Source organism: Felis catus, chromosome B1 (genome assembly GCF_018350175.1).
Source record: "Felis catus isolate Fca126 chromosome B1, F.catus_Fca126_mat1.0, whole genome shotgun sequence".
NCBI lineage: Eukaryota > Metazoa > Chordata > Mammalia > Carnivora > Felidae > Felis > Felis catus.
In genome coordinates, this window is record NC_058371.1 from 22,879,330 (window position 1) to 22,897,623 (window position 18,294).

The 18,294-nt window shown below is 35.4% G+C and overlaps 1 protein-coding gene and 1 long non-coding RNA gene across 9 annotated transcripts in view; one reads left to right on the forward strand and one right to left on the reverse strand.

Annotated features, from left to right (window-relative positions):
• LOC123385173 overlaps positions 1 to 18,294 on the forward strand; it is a 227,087-nt gene that overhangs the window by 200,007 nt on the left and 8,786 nt on the right. The window lies entirely within an intron of this gene.
• Positions 1 to 18,294, reverse strand: part of TUSC3 (tumor suppressor candidate 3) — a 284,190-nt gene that overhangs the window by 49,222 nt on the left and 216,674 nt on the right. For all 8 annotated transcript variants that reach the window (XM_045056848.1, XM_019828315.3, XM_019828317.3 and 5 more), the window contains one exon: positions 1,857 to 1,920. In XM_045056848.1, the coding sequence (XP_044912783.1) occupies positions 1,857 to 1,920 (64 nt within the window). The remainder of the gene's footprint in view (positions 1 to 1,856; positions 1,921 to 18,294) is intronic.

Consider the following 18,294-nt stretch of genomic DNA (forward strand, 5'->3'; position numbering starts at 1 on the left):
CTCTTCCCATAATAAAGTCAGAAGAGAGAAGCTGGCACTTAATGATCCAGATCACAGAACTTGAGAATGTGACTTCAAATCTAGATATTTCGGATTCTAGTCTATGAGACAAACTACAGCAAAAAACATGTTCGTAGTAGTAGCTTCTTAAAAAGCACACGGCTAAATAAATGCAAGCAAGAAATGGGCTCTAGATCTGCACAATTCCACATATCCACACAAGCATGTGGAAAGGGGGAAAGGTAAAAATGTAGAACTGATGGGAAAATAAACACAATAGCCTTTAGGGAGGACCAGATGCTTTTTGTGTGCTATCTCCTTTACTTCACACAGAAGTGCCATGTGGTTACTTCAAAAATCCTGATTCTATAAATGAGGATTTTGAGAGCTTCCTGAGAATCGGATGTGCCATAAGCACTTCCCACCCCTTTCCTTCACTTTAATCAATATAAGACTCAGTATATACCAATACCTGATACACTGTCCAGCACATATTATGCAAATAAAATAGATTGTTTAAATAAACTGAAGGTAGTAAATCTACATTTGCTGGTGAATTAAAAAGCGTACTGGTATAATAAGGTAGCAACATACACAAACATTAATGATATTAGTCATGAATGAGATTTACTTATGAAATCTTATGCCACAGACCATAGTAACATATATAAAACTTAACCAACAGATCATTAAAAAGAAAAGTGATTTCTAATCCTAGTTTTCCCCTAATATAAAGCAAGCCAATTAAACTTTATGGGTATTAGTTTTCCTACTTTTAAAATGAGGTTTGGGCCTAGATAAGTTCGAAGATTCCTTAGAAGCTTAAATAGCTCTGACTATATAAAATACTGAAAATTTGGTCTAGACTACTGCAGTTGAGTATGAATCTTAGTAACCAGGAAAGTAATCAAATGTATAAACAATACTACAGTCACCCTTTAAATCCTGATAATGACTCACTATTTTCAACATTATAAATTTAAGGGGCACCTGGGTGCTTAAGTCAGTTAAGGGTCTGACTCTTGATTTTGGTTCAGGTCATGGTCTCACGGTTCATGTGATCGAGCCCCTTATCAGGCTCTGCACTGACAGTGTGGAGCCTGCTTGGGATTCTCCCTTGCTGCCCTCCCTAGCTCATGCTCTATCTCTCTCTCAAAATAAATAAACTTAAAAAAAAAAAAAAACGTAAAATTAAGCTTCAAATATTTCACAAGACACACAAACATCAGTGTTCCCCAAGAAATAGTTGTTTACCTAAAGAGTGACTTTATTCCATTCTAAGAGTATTCAGAGTTTGTTTTTATTTGGACACTTTTACCTTATCTCTTTCCTATTCTATCTTCCGACCCTTTACCCCCAAACCATAAATTGCACTCTCTTATCTGATTCATAACATTTAGTCTGGTATGTTCCAAAAAAGACATCCAACCATCTTAAATCTCCCTCCTCTGACTTACCATAATGTTTAAGGGAACCAGTACTAAGATAATGTTTTCAAAGTCTGCTTTTTATATTGTAGGATACTTTTTTTTTCCCCCTTAGGATCCTCTAAGGTAAAACCACACAAAACTCCACAAGACTTTAACCAGAGATAACCAATGCAGAGCAAAAGCTATACTCTGTAATTTCAATAGTTAGTAAAAAAAAAAAAAAGACAATTATAAATCTGTTAAGGACTGAGAATAAAAACAAAATTATGTAATTGGAAATAATTAACCTAGGAACTGGAAACTAACAAAGTTTAAAATTTAATGTCTTTTAAAAATCTGGATTAATGTCAGGGAAAAAAAAAGTCACTTTGATAGCATGCAACTTTGGTTTTGCCCTTTTCAATCCATCAGTATTTTAAAGGATACTTAGTACCAGAATAATGTGTGACTCTGCCACGAACTGAGCCTGGCTGCTTCCATGAATGTAGCTCTATAAAAGAAGACAAAGAAGCAAAAATTACAACCTAGAGACAAGCAGGTCTTTTATACATTTCTTTTCTTTTTCTTTTTTTTTTTTTTTTTTTGTAATTTGTAGTTTTATACCAGGAAGGGAAATAATGAAAAAATCGAATTAATCTTCTATATATAATTCTTTTGAATAAAATAGTTATCACCCAACATATTCATTTGTTTACAGTTATTACTGTTATTTGTAGAAAGCAACTTAATTATCAAAAGTAAATTTAATAGAACTTGTTAAAAGGTTTACCGCAAACACATGATTACAATGTAATGGTTATTCCAGAGTTACTGTTAAGCTGTAAGATACAAATCAAAGCAATTATCTTTAAGCAAAAAAAATGACTTATCAAACATTAAATCACTCTTTTCCACATTATCAGAGTTTTAAAATAAGAAAATAGCTTTATATTAGCATTCAGTCCATTAGAGCATTCAAACTGGCTTTTTTTCAAAATGAAATTATTAAAATTTTTGCCACACTGAGAAATGTACAGTTTTCTATACCTAGTAAGAATGATTATCAGTTGATATCAGTCAATTACAGAAAATATGACACCAATCTCCATCTAGGATATTTTACTGCTGAAAACACTGACTTCCATTATTTTTGCTGTTAATCTCATGAAAATTAACTGCATTTGCTTTAAATATAAATCCTTTTCTAGGTTTTCTGATTATCAAAAAATAATTGAAGAAAAAAATAACATGTATAATCTAACTTAATGTCCTCAATTTCACAACACATTTGAAGCAGAACTATCATTTCAGAGGACAACTTTGGCCCTCTCAAAATCTTTTGTTTTTATTTTTGATAAATACAGTTGAAAGCATATGTGAGTATGCTCTCATAAAGAGTAACAGAAAATTATTCCTCCTTGGACTTCATATGAGTCATGTCACCAAATTTCTCAGAAATTGAATAATCCTGCATCTGCAAAATCAGGAACTGAATTAGATGATTGGTGATCTTTTTGAAGTGTATAAAGTCTTCTGTGTTTTGTCATAAATTGTGCCCTGGTATTTTCATTAAAGGCTGTTCTTTCTACTCTGATCTAAACTGTCTTTGTTCCCGTGTCTAATCTCAGTAATTCATAGGACAGCTGTCTTATCTGAAGGTATGTTTAGGTGTGTTCTTTAAGCACAGCATCAAGCAAACTGACTAAAAGAGAACCGTTTCTGTTTCATTCACAGATCCTATTACATAAATGTTCTCTGCTGACTCTATTCTTTAAATGTACTTATATGGAGACAAGCATAGCTGTGAAAATCATTAACTTAGCTGCCAGCTAATTATTAAAGGGTTTTAACATTACTAGTGAGTGACAACAGTGAAATTATGAAAAAAAAAAAAAACAGGTAGCAAAACAAACACCATAAGCTATGTTTGGCATCACTTAAAGTGTGATTAGAAACTGAGACCCTCAAAACTGAGAAACAGAGACTTTATTATTCTAATTGTAACTGCGAGGATAATAAATACAACCCCACCGAGTACTAATAACAATAGCTACCATCTATCAAACACTTACTTTGTATAAAACACTTAAAACTTTTAAATACAACAGCTTATTTAATTCTAATAATCCTACAAAAGAGGTATTTTTAGTACAGCCATTTTACAGACAAGGTAACTAAGGCTTAAGAGAAGTGAGAAATGTGCCCGAGTTTTCACATCTACTAGATGTAAACTCTGGGATTTGATGTTAGGTCTCTTTGATTTCAGATCCGGCGCATGTATTCTTGTTGGACATTTGGTAGACATGTTTTGTATGTTATCACATTGTATCTTATTAGCAGCCACATAAAATGATTATCCTGTCATCTTCCAAAGGAGAAAACTGAGATTTACAGAAATTAATTGGCTTAAGATCGTACAACTATTAATTGGTGGAATATAGACCTAAACCTGGGCCTAATGACCTCCAACGTCCATGTCTTTTCTGGTATACAATAACTGATTAAAAGAAAATCAAGGGAAACATTTTATAAAAGCTTTATCTGGCAGTCACATAATTAACTCTTGACCATTAACAATAAATAAAATGAACATTTATATAACTGACTGAAATATCTGAATACAACAATAAAGAATAATAGGCTCAAATTTATAGAACAACCTCCAAGTAGTTTGCCTATGTAAGAATAACAAATTTAGAGAAGCAAGAACGTAAGATATTTTCTGGATGAGTGGTTTCAAAATATTTGTGTTAAAGAAAGAATCTTCTCTGGTGAAAGTCATCAATACCCTTCCACATTTCAAGTCCTATGGTCATAACTCAGACTTACTTGACTTTATCTGAAGAATCTGCTACATGTGATCGCTTTTGGGTTTTTTTTTGTAAAATTTTCTTGACCTCTAGGATGCCACTGTTTTTACAAATTGAAGTATAACTGAGACATATGTTATATTAGTCACTGGTGCACAACACCAATTTGACAATTCTGCACATTACTCAAAGTTCACCAAAGTGTAGTCATCATCTGTCACCATACAACATTATTACAATATTGTTGACTCTACTGCTCATGCTGTACTTTTCATTTCCATGACTTTATTTTGTAACTGAGTTTGTAACCCTTAATTCTCTTACCTATTTCATCCACCTCCCTCCCCACCTCAATCTGTTTGTTCTCTGGATTTAGGAATCTGTTTTCGTTTCTGATTCCACATAGGTGAAATCTTGAGGTATAGGTCTTCCCTGACATATTACAATTAGCGTAATACTTTATAGGTCCATCCATGTAGTTGCACATAGCAAAATCTCATGATTTTTTATGGTTGAGTACTAATCAACTATTGTGTATATGGGCATGTCTCTGTGTGTATACATACATACGTCACGTCTACTTTGTTTTCTTTTTTTCCATCAACAGAAATACATTTTTATTCCAACTGTTTTTATTGTGGTAAAAACATACAACATAAAATTTACCATCTTAACCTTTTTTTCCCTTCATCATGATGTGTATTCTTAATCACCTTTAGCAATGTCACACATCTTCCCATCCATCTCCCATGTGATAACCATTGGTTTGTTCTCTGTATTTAAGAGTCTTTTGGCTTGTCTCTTTTTTCCTTTGTTTGCTTGTTTTGAGTGAAATCATAGGGTACTTGTATTTTTCCGGCAGGCTTATTTGCCCAGCGTCATACTCTCTAGATCCATCCATGTTGTTGCAAATGGCAAGATTTCATTCATTTTATAGCTGAGTAATATTCCACTGTGTATCTATACCACCTCTTCTTTATAATTTCATCTTTTGATGGGCACTTGGGCTGCTTCCATTATGTGGCTATTGTAAATAATGATGCAATAAACCCAGGGGAGCAAACATCTTTTCAAATTAGTGTTTTTGTATTTTTTTAAGTTGATTTATTTTGAGAGAGAATATGTGAGCAAGGGAAGAGCAGAGAAAGAGCGAGAGAGTGAGAGAATCCCAAACAGGCTACGTGCTCTCAGAGCAGAGCCTGACATGGGGCTCTATCTCCCAACTGTGAGATCATAACCTGAGCCGAAATCAAGAGTCAGACACTTAACTAAGTCACCCAGGTGCCCCTTAGTGTTTTTGTATTGTTCGGGTAAATACTCAGTAGAGGAATTACTGTATCATATGGTAATTCTATTTTTGTATTTTTTGAGAAACATCCATACTATTTTTCCACAGTGGCTGCACCACTTTGCATTCCCACCAACAGTGTAAGAGGGATTCTTTTTCTCCACATTCTTGCCAACACTTGTTTCCAGTGTTGTTGATTTTAGCCATTCTGACAGGTACAGGTGATATGTCATTGTACTTTTGATTTGCATTTCAAATAGTGATGAGTGATACTGAGCACCTTTTCAGTTGTCTGGCCGTCTGGATGTCTTCTTTGGAAAAAGGTCCGTTCATGTCTTCTGCCCATTTTTTAACTGGATTCTCTGTTTATTGGGTGTTGAGTTGTGTAAGTTATTTTATATACTTTGGATACACACCCTTTAATGAATATATCATATGCAAATATCTTCTCCCATTCTGTAGGCTGTGTTTTAGTTTTGTTGTTTCCTTTCCTTACAGAAGTTTTTCATTTTGATTAAGTCCCAATAGTTTATTTTTGCTTTTGTTTCCCTTGCCCCAGGAGACATATCTAGAAGAATGATGCTATGGCTGAAGTCAGAGAAATTACTGCCTCTGCTTTCCTCTAGGATTTTTACGGTATCAGATCTCACATTTAGGTCCTTAATCCATTTTTTTTTTTTTTTTTGGTCCACAGTACAAAAATGGTCCACTTTCATTCTTTTGCATGTATCTGTCCAATTTTCCCAACATCATGTCAAAGAGACTGTCTTTTTTCCCATTGGAGATTCTTGCCTCCTTTGTCATAGATTAATTGACCATGAAATTGTGGGTTTATTTCTGGGCTCTCTATTGTGTTCCATTGATCAGCATGCATATTTTTGTACCAGTACCATACTGTTTTCATTGCTACAGGTTTATAGTATATTTTGGAATGTGGGCTTGTGATCCAGCTTTGCTCTTTATCAACTTTGCTTTCGACTATTCAGGGATTTTTGTTAGCATTATTTTTCTGTTTCTGTGAAAAGTACTGTTGGTATTTTGATAAGGATTGCATTAAATGTGTACATTGCTTTGGGTAGTACAGACATTGTAATTATATTGATTCTTCCAATCCATGGACATGGTATATTTTTCCATTTGTTTGTGTCATCTTCAATTTCTTTCATTAGTGTTTTATAATTTTTGCAGTACTAGTCTTTTGCCTCCTTAGTTAAGTTTATTCCCAGGTATTTTTATTCTTTTTTTTTAAGTTTATTTTTCACAGACAGAGAGAGAGAGAGAGCATTAAAGGGGGGAGGGTCAGAGAGAGGGAGACACAGAATCCGAAGCAGGCTCCAGGCTCTGAGCCCTCAGCACAGAGCCTGACATGGGGCTCGAACTCACAGATTGCGAGATCATGACCTGAGTCGAAGTCGGACGCTCAACCAACTGAGCCACCCAGTGCCCCAGTATTTTATTCTTTTTTGATGCAACTGTAAATGGGATTGCTTCCTAATTTCTCTTCCTACTAGTTTGTTACTAGTGTATAGAAAATCAGCAGAGTTCTGCATACTGATTTTGTATCTTGCAACTGTACTGATTTCACTTATCAGTTCCAGTAGTTTTGTTTTTGTTTTTTTTTGCAAAGTCTTTATGATATTTTGTACATACTATCATGTTATTTGCAAATAGTGACAATTTTCTTTTTCCTTACCAATTTGGTTGCCTTTTATTTCTTTTTCTTGTCTACTGTGGCTAGGATTCCCACTACTACTTTGAATAAAAGTGCTGACATTGTACATCTCTCTCTTGTTCCTGTATTTAGAGGAAAAGCTTTCAGTTCTTACCAAGTGTGATGTCAGCTGTGGTTTTTCCATATATGGCACTCACTGACATATGTTCCCTCTAAACCCACTTGGTTGAGAGTTTTTATCATGAACAGATGTTTACTTTGTCAAATGCTTTCTTCCATCAATTGAGATAATTATGTACTTCTCATTCTTCCTATTGGAAATCTGGTGTTTCACACGGATTGATTTTTGAACATTGAGCTGCACCTTGCATCCTGGGATAAATCCCACTAGATTGTGGTAAATGATCCTTTTAACGTATGGTTGAATTTAGTTTGCTAATATTTTGTTGAAAATTTGTGCATCTAGGATGCCACTTTTGATTTTTCTAGTTCACTGGTCTACTTCCTCATGCTCCTTGGTTCTTCCATCTCATTATCTGAACTAAACTTGGGAGAATCTCACAGCTCCATAGACTGTGGTCTGTTCTCTATAGTCAACCTTCCCTGGTGTTGTTATTCAACCCAATGCCTTAATAATTACCATTTTTATACTGATGATGCCCACATTTATATCTCCGGCTCAGTACGTCAGACTTTTACATTGCTCTTGTACATAGCCATCTTCACTTGGTAGTCTGATAGTTTTCACTAATATATTCCACTTGGAAGCCCAAAACTTAAAATGGTCCAAACAAAAATTGATGTGCTTCCCTATCTATCCCAGAATCAGCAACATGATTTTCCCAGTTGTTTCGGCCAAAACTTGGAATCATCTTAGTTCATTCTTTTCTCCTCCCTCTCTTCCTCTATCTTCAATCACTCAGAAAATACCATTGACTTTACTTTCAAAATCCATTCCAAATTCAACCACTTGTAACTACTTCCAAGAAGCATTGGCAAAAGTGCCCAAAGATTAAGTCCAGGACTTATTGTCTAGTCTAAGCAGTCACCATCTCTCATCTAGATTATTGCAACAGTTTCTTTCTTCTCCCTGCCTCTACCCTATAATCTATTTGCCAGCCAGATTAATCCTGCTAAAACTAACAAGAATCTATATCATTATCCTATTCAGAACCGTTCAATTCTTTCTTAAATGTGTGAGAAAAATATATCATGTAATCTATTTTCCACTTCTAATCACAATGCCAAAGAATCTACATACTTCTATCTAATTAAAAAATACAGCTAGATTTAGAAAATCTGTTGGTCCTTAGAGACTTACTTCACTATATCAGACCTTTGATACTTGAAGGCTTACTTCTTGTATACATGAGGCAGGACAGAGTAAAGGCTTAGATAGTCCTGAATCTGCTACTTGCTAGCTATGTTATCCTGAAAAAACTACTGGACTTCACATCTTTAATAGGAATAGGAAGACATTTCCCAAAATATAGGCCTAAAAATTAAATAAGATAGTGTCAAGGTAAGTAACTTGCATAGCATCTGGCTTTCTTTACAGTACATAATCAAATATAATCAAGGACAAATCATTTTAAGGTCTTTATTCCAAAGTAATTGAATCTTTCAAACATTAGACAAACATGCCTAAATACCATTCAGAAATCATTTTATTTTTATAGGAAAATTCAGTATGTTGAACTGATCATTTAAAAAGATGATATTCAGGAACCTGTACTAACATATGACTTTTATCCATCTCTTTAGTCATTAAAATCACTTCAAACCCAGATACTACAAAAGACTTCAGGATTCAATAAAGGAGAATTCATTTGATAAATTATTACTGAGCAATTATTACATACCAGGTATCAACGCAGGCAATGAAGACCCAGCATAATAAAACAGAAAACCAAAAGCCCCAAAAACTATATTTTCATGACTTACACATTTAATTGTGAGAACACAATTTGTCTACCAAAGTAAAACAGAGATTATTAGCACACACTAAAAGCCATAAAAGCAAACACAAAAATAAAAGCACAAATCAACATTCCAAAGGTCTTATGCATTGACCTTAGAAATAGTTATCTTTCATGGGGTGCCTGGGTGACTCAGTTGGTTGAGCCTCAGACCCTTGACTTCAGCTCAAGTAGTGATCTCATGGGTGTGGGAATGAGCACCACCCCCTTCCCCACATTGGGCAAGGAGCCTGTTTGGGATTCTCTTTCCCTCACCCACTTCTTCTCCCCCTTCCTCCCTCCAAGAAAATAGTTATGTTTCATTTATGGTGCCACCCAAAGTAATGACTTAATCCAATTAAAAATGAGCTAAGGTGCATGATTTTTAAACTGGTCTTAAAATATTGTATTTAATGCACATACTTTCAAGATCCTCTCAAAGAAGAAACATCAAGTAATGTTTCTTTGCAGCTTTAGCATGGTATTAATTTACATCACTTCCTTTTCTGATTTTTTACTAATTCTGATAAGGGAAATATTAGTAACTAATGGTAATTTCATCCTGAATATATATTAAACATATTTATAAGCACAATGCATTTACAGAATGCTACTCAAGAGAAAATCAGCATGGTCTCAGATACTGGATACATATCTACAGAGATCAAATGTTTTAGCAAACCATGAATATAAATATTCTTCACTTGTCCAGTCCATTGAACACTTTATATAAACCAAAATTAAAGACTGGTTCATAAAAATTACTGTATCAGGAAGTTCATTACCTTGATATCACTTACTTAAAGGCCACTTTATTCAGAAGAAAAATTAGATGATTTGAATTTTGCATAGCATAATATAAATAAATAATACATATGAATAGGACTCATCTTAATTCCAAGCAACATACTTGAAAATAAAAATTAAGGGGTGCCTGAGTGGCTCAGTAGGTTAAGCGACTGACTTCGGCTCAGGTCATGATCTCATGGTTGGTGAGTTCGAGCCCTGCATCGGTCTCTGTGCTGACAGCTCCGAGCCTGGAGCCTGCTTCAGATTCTGTGTCTCCCCCTCTCTCTACCCCTCCCCTGCTCACGCTCTGTGTCTCTCTGTCAATAATAAAAACGTTAAAAAAATAAAAACAAAAAGAAAAATTAGTATGTTTTAATACAATGGTTCTAATACCTCTTATCTAACCATTTCAGAAAAGAAAACGGAAATTAAGCTAAATATAGTATAGGTCAGTAGATTAAAGGAATCTCATTTCACTTAACTTTTTCCAAAATTCTTGGGAAAATGCTATCAGTCATTCTGCTCTTTCAATATCTCAAAACTGTGTTGGTTTTGAATAATCATTACAGGGTCCTGTTATACACTGAAATATTTTGACAGTAACTGGCTAGTATGGACCAACAGTTTGTTGCCAGAGAAGGAAGCTAGTGTGATGAAAAGTACACTGAACTTAGAGTCAAGGGTCTAGGTTTCTAGTGCTGATGAACTGAATAGATATTAACAAGCTAGTTGTTAATCTTGGTCAATTCAATCATTTGGGTCTCAGTTTCCTAATCTATAAAACAAAGACACTGAAAGACACATTTCAATCAAAATGCCTGAGTGGAATCCCTATCCTGGATCTGCCACAGGTGTGACCTTGAACAAAATTACTCTAAGCCTCAAACTGTTGAATTGGAAACAACTATTTGAGTTGAAAAAACAAAATGTGAGAGGTGAATTAGGTAATACACGTGAAGTAGTATCAGGCCTAAAACCCAGTAAGCACTCAATAAATATTATCTATCATTATTATTACCATTAATTATTTCAAAATTTCAAAATTCCACTCTCAGTTATGACTCACAAATGAACACAGTGGCCATTGAGTTATGCCTATCGGTAGTCAATTAGCAGATTATGTCTGGGTTAAGTTCTGTCAGTGACTAATTACTTTTTTTAAACTTCCAAGCTGATATTAAAATTATTTGCCTTGGAGCAAAAGCAAGCTCTAAACAACCAACCTGTTTGATGAACCTGAACAAAGACTGTTTTAGTTAAATGGACTTTGGAGCAAAACCAAATATTAACATAAGCAGAAAACAAAAAGTTCTTCACTAACATATCTAAGCCTGGAAATAACTCTTTCAAAGACAATAATATATAGGAATCAAATTAGTTGTTATTTCTCCCTTATTCGTGGATTATCTATCTGCTTTGGCCTGTAAGTTCCTTGTTGGGGAAAAAACCGAAGTGTACTTAAACCAATCCTAGAGAGATATAAGTGGTTTTAAACTCTGATCATTTTTTTTTTAAATGTAATTTATTGTAAAAGAATCACTAAGACACCAAGAAAATGGCAAATGCATGAAGTGAAGATTTGATATTGTTGAGTGTTACCCAAATGGCAAGGTGTCTCAGTTCAAGGTCAAATCCCAAAGTGCTTTTGGTCCTTTCACTTTAAAATACATGATTGCAGGGGCACCTGGGTGGCTCAGGCAGTTAAGGGTCTGACTTCAGCCTAGGTCATGATCTTGCCACTTGAGCTCGAGCCCCACATCGAGCTCTGTGCTGACAGCTCAGAGCCTGGAGCCTGCTTTGGATTCTGTGTCTCCCCCCGTCTCTCTCTCTCTGTTTCTCTCTCAAAAATAAACATTAAAAAAAAAATTAAAATACGTGATTGCATCATGAACCCAGAACTTGTCAACTTCTAGAAGAAACAGTGCAGGGATTATCTTTTAGCATCTTATGTGAATTTTTTTCTGCCCAGTATTTTCAAGCAGTTTGACTCAAATGGCGTGTAAATTTCCTTTCCGTTCACTTTTTTCCCCACTTCTTGCACATATTGTGAAAAATTACCTTTGTGAATCCTTATAGCCTTTTTTAGTCCCTTATGTAGTACTTCCTAGTTCCAGGACAACAGACACTTAAAATTTAAGAAAATCTTTTAAGTAACAGACTCTCAATTGCCTAGAATATGATTCTTACTCTTTGCAAAAGAAGAATTGCGTTAGCAAAAAAAAGGAAGTCCAATTTATTATCAACATAACAAAATAGGATGAAAATATTGCATTTTCTTTGACAGCACTTCCAAGAAGTCAAAAGAACTGCCTAATTTAAAATTTTTGTCTAAAGGGGCGCCTGGGTGGCGCAGTCGGTTAAGCGTCCGACTTCAGCCAGGTCACGATCTCGCGGTCTGGGAGTTCGAGCCCTGCGTCAGGCTCTGGGCTAATGGCTCGGAGCCTGGAGCCTGTTTCCAATTCTGTGTCTCCCTCTCTCTCTCTGCCCCTCCCCCGTTCATGCTCTTTCTCTGTCCCAAAAATAAATAAACGTTGAAAAAAAAATTTAAAAAAAAATTTTTGTCTATGAAATTAATCTTGACTATTTAAGAGTTTGCAGTAGAAGAAACAATGCTTTCTTGATCAAATCCTATGTAGAATGAGGGGCCCATTTTTTTGTGTATGATAGAATCAACCATTTTTTTAGTATGTAGTTCTAAGTAAATGAGATGGTATTTCCAAATGTGTATGTTAGTTGGACTGCAGTAATGATATCCTCATCCTGAGTCTCCTTTGTGTGCTAAGGTACACAGAATATGATAATGGAATGATTTTTGTTATTTCTTTTTCAGTTTCTTTACGGGAATATTAATTCCCAGGAATCTTTTGAACCATTAATTTCAACACTAAATAAGACACTGTACCTTAACAAAAATACTTACAGGCGTCCTATGATCTTCCCTGCATGATATACTATAATCCTGCTTGAGATGGAAGCAATTAATTGAGTCTCTAGTAAAAACAAAGCATGAGATAAGGAAGGCAGGTAGGAAGGCAGACAGAGCTCTGTTTAGCTAATGGCAAAAGGAAGTATCCTGGGTCACCACTGTTACCGTACAAAACAAACTGAAATCCCAAGGTACTTATCACTCTGACATTGGAATACAAGACTGCCCGATTTTTTGATAGTTACACATTTCTAAACTTTTCCTTAGGGATTGTCTTTTTCGTCATCAGCCTACATCAACTTTTCTAAGGTGGCACTAGTTTTTGCTAGGCTGCTCCACCAAATGACAGATGTGATACAGATCACAGAATAGCTAAGCTGAGTCCTTCTGGATTTGCCTGAAAGAAGAGATATAAATAGGTATTATCTACATCTAGGTGGTAAAGAATGCCGCTGTGTTTGATTTCTCCAGAGGCTACACTTACCTCATGCTTGAAATTCCTAAGTACTTCATTAAATATTTGGCCTAAACTAAAAAATAATTACAACAGACATAAAACAGTTCATGTAAACAGTGATGAATCTGTTTGCCTCTCAAAGTATTGAATCTGACAGCTGTTAGCAATAAGCTACCACTCTCTCATTAACTGAAATTTTAGGGCATCTTTCAGCCCTGTTCCAGTCGAACTTACTGCGTGACCAGTCGTGGAGTGTGAAACCCATACCTGCCCCAGCCATATTGCAAAAAAGAATCTCTTCAGTTTTTGTTTATTTGCATATCAAAAAGCCTGACCTCTTTAATGTCGGTCAGCGATTCTCAAAAGGCGTGTGCATGACACTCACCTGGGATATCTGTTTAATAAAACAGATTCTCAGAGATTGTAATACAATAAATAGGCCTCTGGTAGTACCAGAAGTTTGCACCGTTCATGAGCTGAAGGCCATTTCTATACATCTACATTTTGTAAGAGGCTGTATAGGAAGAAGGGAATGCGTAATTCTTTAAAAGTTGTCAAAAAGGCTAGGTATGGAGAAAAAAAATCTTACTAGTGAGAAGTTTGGTTTCAGGTAATAAAAGAATTGCTGCATATCCACAGAAAACATCTTACGAGTAGGAAGGGGTTTTGTTTCTGCCAACAATAAGGAATTGCTGTTTCAAACGTAGTCATTTAGCTCTAGGGATGGGAGCCCATAACAAGGGTGCTGGCTACAAACTAGACTCAAGCAACAGGAAAACTACCTGATGCTTGTCAGGTGGGTGACCAACAGATGTTAGCACAGCACAAGTCTAAACTCAGATTTCAATCGTCCAGTATTATGGGATATTTTCTAGAACACTAAACAACACAGGGTAAAAGTTACGGGGAGGCAGAAAGTGAGCCTGTTAAAACCAAACGGTGGGCTAGCACCTCCTAACTGGGGTCTTAAGAAAAGTTGACAGTTTTAGAATAACTGTGGCCTAAGGCTACAAAGGGTGTGCTTGGTCCTACTCAAACCCTTCTCCACAGAGTTGTGGGCTCTGATAGCGGAGTAGACAAATCTCTCCCATTATGAACTTGACCTGAATTTACAGAGTCAATGAGACGGTAGTTCATATACTGTAAGGTAGCAGGGTGGGGGTGGGGCAGAAAGTAACAACAAAACAGAATAAAAAAAAAGCAGTCAATCCAATACTAAGGAAATCCTAAGGAGAATATGCTGCAACAGTTCATTATAATTGCCCCTTCTTAGAAAGTCGACCAATGAGAACATAGAATGCGGGGCTGGAAAACTTCTAGGGTAAACATAAAACAACCCTAAGCCCCAGACACTAGTGAGAGCAACTGGGGATAAATGATGTTGGGAAAGGCACCTTTTACTTTTTGAACAGAATTGATGATATGACCAATGAGATAAACCTCTCATTTGTACTTTCAAAATGTTGAGAGAATAAAAATATAGTAAGACTGTTTCTTCCAAGCATATGGCACAAATTTTAAAGATCCTGTCACTTCTAAGTAATTTTAGGAATTAATATTTAGTTGACGACACATTTCTCAGCTTACTACAGTTTTCATTTCATTCAGTAACAAAAGAAAACTTGAAAAGCTTAGTATAATTATCCTCAAAGAATTTTCTTTTGTAACTAAATAAAATGTTCAAAAGAAGTTATCTGTTAGAATCTTCAGCATTTTAAAATCCAACTGGATAGCTTTTAATGTGAGATATAATGAATATGTAAATCTACAATGTAAAAGCTTTGGTAGTTCCATCAAATCAGGTATATATGCTAAGTATGATCAAAATGTATGTTTTTTTGTCTTTTTATCCTCAAAAATAAGCAACCAATAAAGAAGACTAATACTCCCAAGTCATTATTATAAAAGTAATCCAAAATGCAAGAACAACAACAACAATAAAAAAAAAAAAAACTAACGTAGCTTACATTTTACATCTTACTCTGTGTTAAAAACAAAATCACTCATTTTTATCACCAAATATTTTGGCCCTGTGACTGGTCTAAGACATGTATTAGGAACAGAGCTTCTCTGTGCCCTGTTCCAGTTTTGCCAAGATTGAATGCTTTCCCCTAGGAAAGCAATTTAACTTCTCTGTAATTTATTTTTCTAGCACGGATCATTTTTTGTTACTTACGACGCTATATTATGTGATAAAAAAGGGGTTATTATCAAGCAAAGTCTATAAAAGGCATTTAAACAAAAAATAAACAATAATCACTCTTTTGAAGCAAAGTTTCTTAGACTTCTCTGCTTTTTTTCATGTGTCTATGAAAATGGATGTCCACATCTCCATTCTTAGTACTCCCAAGATAGATCATTCTTTGATAATTCTATACATGTAAGCATATTTACGTGGATGACAAATGCTTTGGGTGGCCAGACAATTATTCCTTAATAATGAATCTTTTAGCACATCTCTGTTAAATCATCCTTGGATCATTATTTGTACTTTGTATTTATTCGTGTTGGTGCCTCACTGATTGCAGTCTGAGCAAAATATTGCTGAATCTGAGTCCCATTACATCACGCTGGACTACCTGCTATGACAGTTCTTCTAGTCTCGTTCTTCAGAAAGCTTTGGTTTATATCCTTGGAACTTAAATTGTCTTAATAACGACACTTTCTCTGAAGTTTCCCAATTGCTTTAAAAGTCCAGTGTCATCCATTTTCTCCATATGTCTAGGACCACTGCATTTTGATGAGTGAAACTGGGAAATCACTGCCTCTAAATCTTTGACATCAGAGACTCTATCTTGACATTTGATATGAAATATAGTACAAAGGTATGATAAATGAAACCTGTCCAAGAAATGAAAATGAGACTGATAAGGATTCAGGTATTAGGCCCATATAACACATTTGACAGTAACATGGCTTTGCAGGCCTTGAGAATGGGTTTAACTGATGATGGATGTTACTGGCTGAACATGCTAATCTGCCAAATGAGACATTAAATTCTTGGTTTAATTCTCCATTTCCTTCAACTTACTATTTGAAGGCTACAAATGATCAACATTCGTCTTTACTCAGTGTACTATCAATGTGAATTCAGTTATGTAAGAAGTATTTTGCATAGAAAAAGCTGCTATACAACTTCATGTTCTACTATAAAAACCTTATAGCACCAACCACAATAATCTTCAATAGAAGTACCCCACTCTAATTGTTGGGAGCAATGGTTCAAAACCAGGCTGCTAGGTTTGAATTCGAGTTTGAGGGATTGGGCATGTTATTTAATCAACCTATGGGGTCAGTTTCTTCACCTATAAAACTAGGTTGCTGTAAAAATTTAAAGCTTTTTAAAAGGTGTAACAGTAAGCCCAAAGTGTTAGCTATTAATGTTCTTGTATTCTGCCAATATTTACTGAATATCTAACATGTGATAGGTACATTTCTAGGCACTTGAGGTAAAAGAGTTAATGGAGCAAATATCCCTGGCCTCAAGGGCTTACAGTCATGGGGGGCGGGGTAGGAAACTGGAAACTGGAAACAGGAAACTGGAGGGAGATAGACAAGAAACAATGTATAAATAATATAAAATAAATTGTACACTAAGGACAGTAGTTAGCCATACCAATCAGGCAAAGGACAAATGGTCAGAGCAAAAGCCTTAAGGTAGAAATGTGTTCAAGGAAGGTCCGTGGGTTGGCAAGGACTTAGATTCCACTGTGAGTTCTGTGGGAAGCCGTAATAGGAAGGTTTTGAGCAGAAGAGTAACATGATCTATGCTGACAACAGACTATAATAGAAGCAGAGACCAGAGAGAGGTTACTAGAGTAATCCAGACATAAAACGTTGATAATTTATTTTTTTTCAACGTTTATTTATTTTTTTTTGGGACAGAGAGAGACAGAGCATGAACGGGGGAGGGGCAGAGAGAGAGGGAGACACAGAATCGGAAACAGGCTCCAGGCTCTGAGCCATCAGCCCAGAGCCCGACGCGGGGCTCGAACTCACGGACCGTGAGATCGTGACCTGGCTGAAGTCGGACGCTTAACCGACTGCGCCACCCAGGCGCCCCAAAACGTTGATAATTTAAAGAAGGTTGATGGCAGGTGTTTAAGAAGTGATCTGAACCTGGATGTATTTTGAAGAAAGAAGAGTATTTCTTATTTCCTTTGTGTTTTTATGTAAGAGGAATCTGCAACTATAAATGATAGAATGAACGGGTAGTAAAAATGTACTTCAAAATTCATGGTAAATACATACATTCTAGTATTTATAATGATACATGCATAGGACATTTACATTCATTTGTGGAAATAGGAATTTAAAACAAAGTCTACAGATCCAGTTATATGAGTTTATTAAAATAAAGAGGTGACTAAAATGGTAAACCTACTTTAATTACAAAAGAGATATGTTACACTATTCTATTCTCCTTTTTTCTCTTAAATGATTCATACTTTTAAATCCCACAGTTCTGTATGAGACCTCTTTCCAGTCACATCTATATTTTCACCTTTTATTAACTATGAGTTGTATATATTTATTTGAGTAATCCCACTTGAATTCCCTAACACTTTAAAATATAGTCAAATAAATGTCAATATTCTCCACACAAACTAATTTATCTTTGCCAGACTTCCAAGCTTCTCTGAGTAATACAACCACTCTTCTGATCTCCGTTTCAACTTCAACATCTGTGCCTACATGAATCACAAAGCCAGTGAATACTTCCTGTTCTATATTTGCCATTTATCTATTACTTTGACACAACTGATTCTGTCTGAATGCTTATCATATCATGCTTGGATTATGGGCTTTCTAATCTTTCCTCTCTAATCTCTCACTTCTAGATAAATCTTCCAAAATCACCACTTTGATCAGTGTATTGCTCACAGACCTTTGAAAATTTAAAACTGCTGAGAGGCCTGGGCAATATGAGCCAGATACCTTTGAGTCAATCAGTCCGTCAATACAACAAATGCCTATTCAGTACT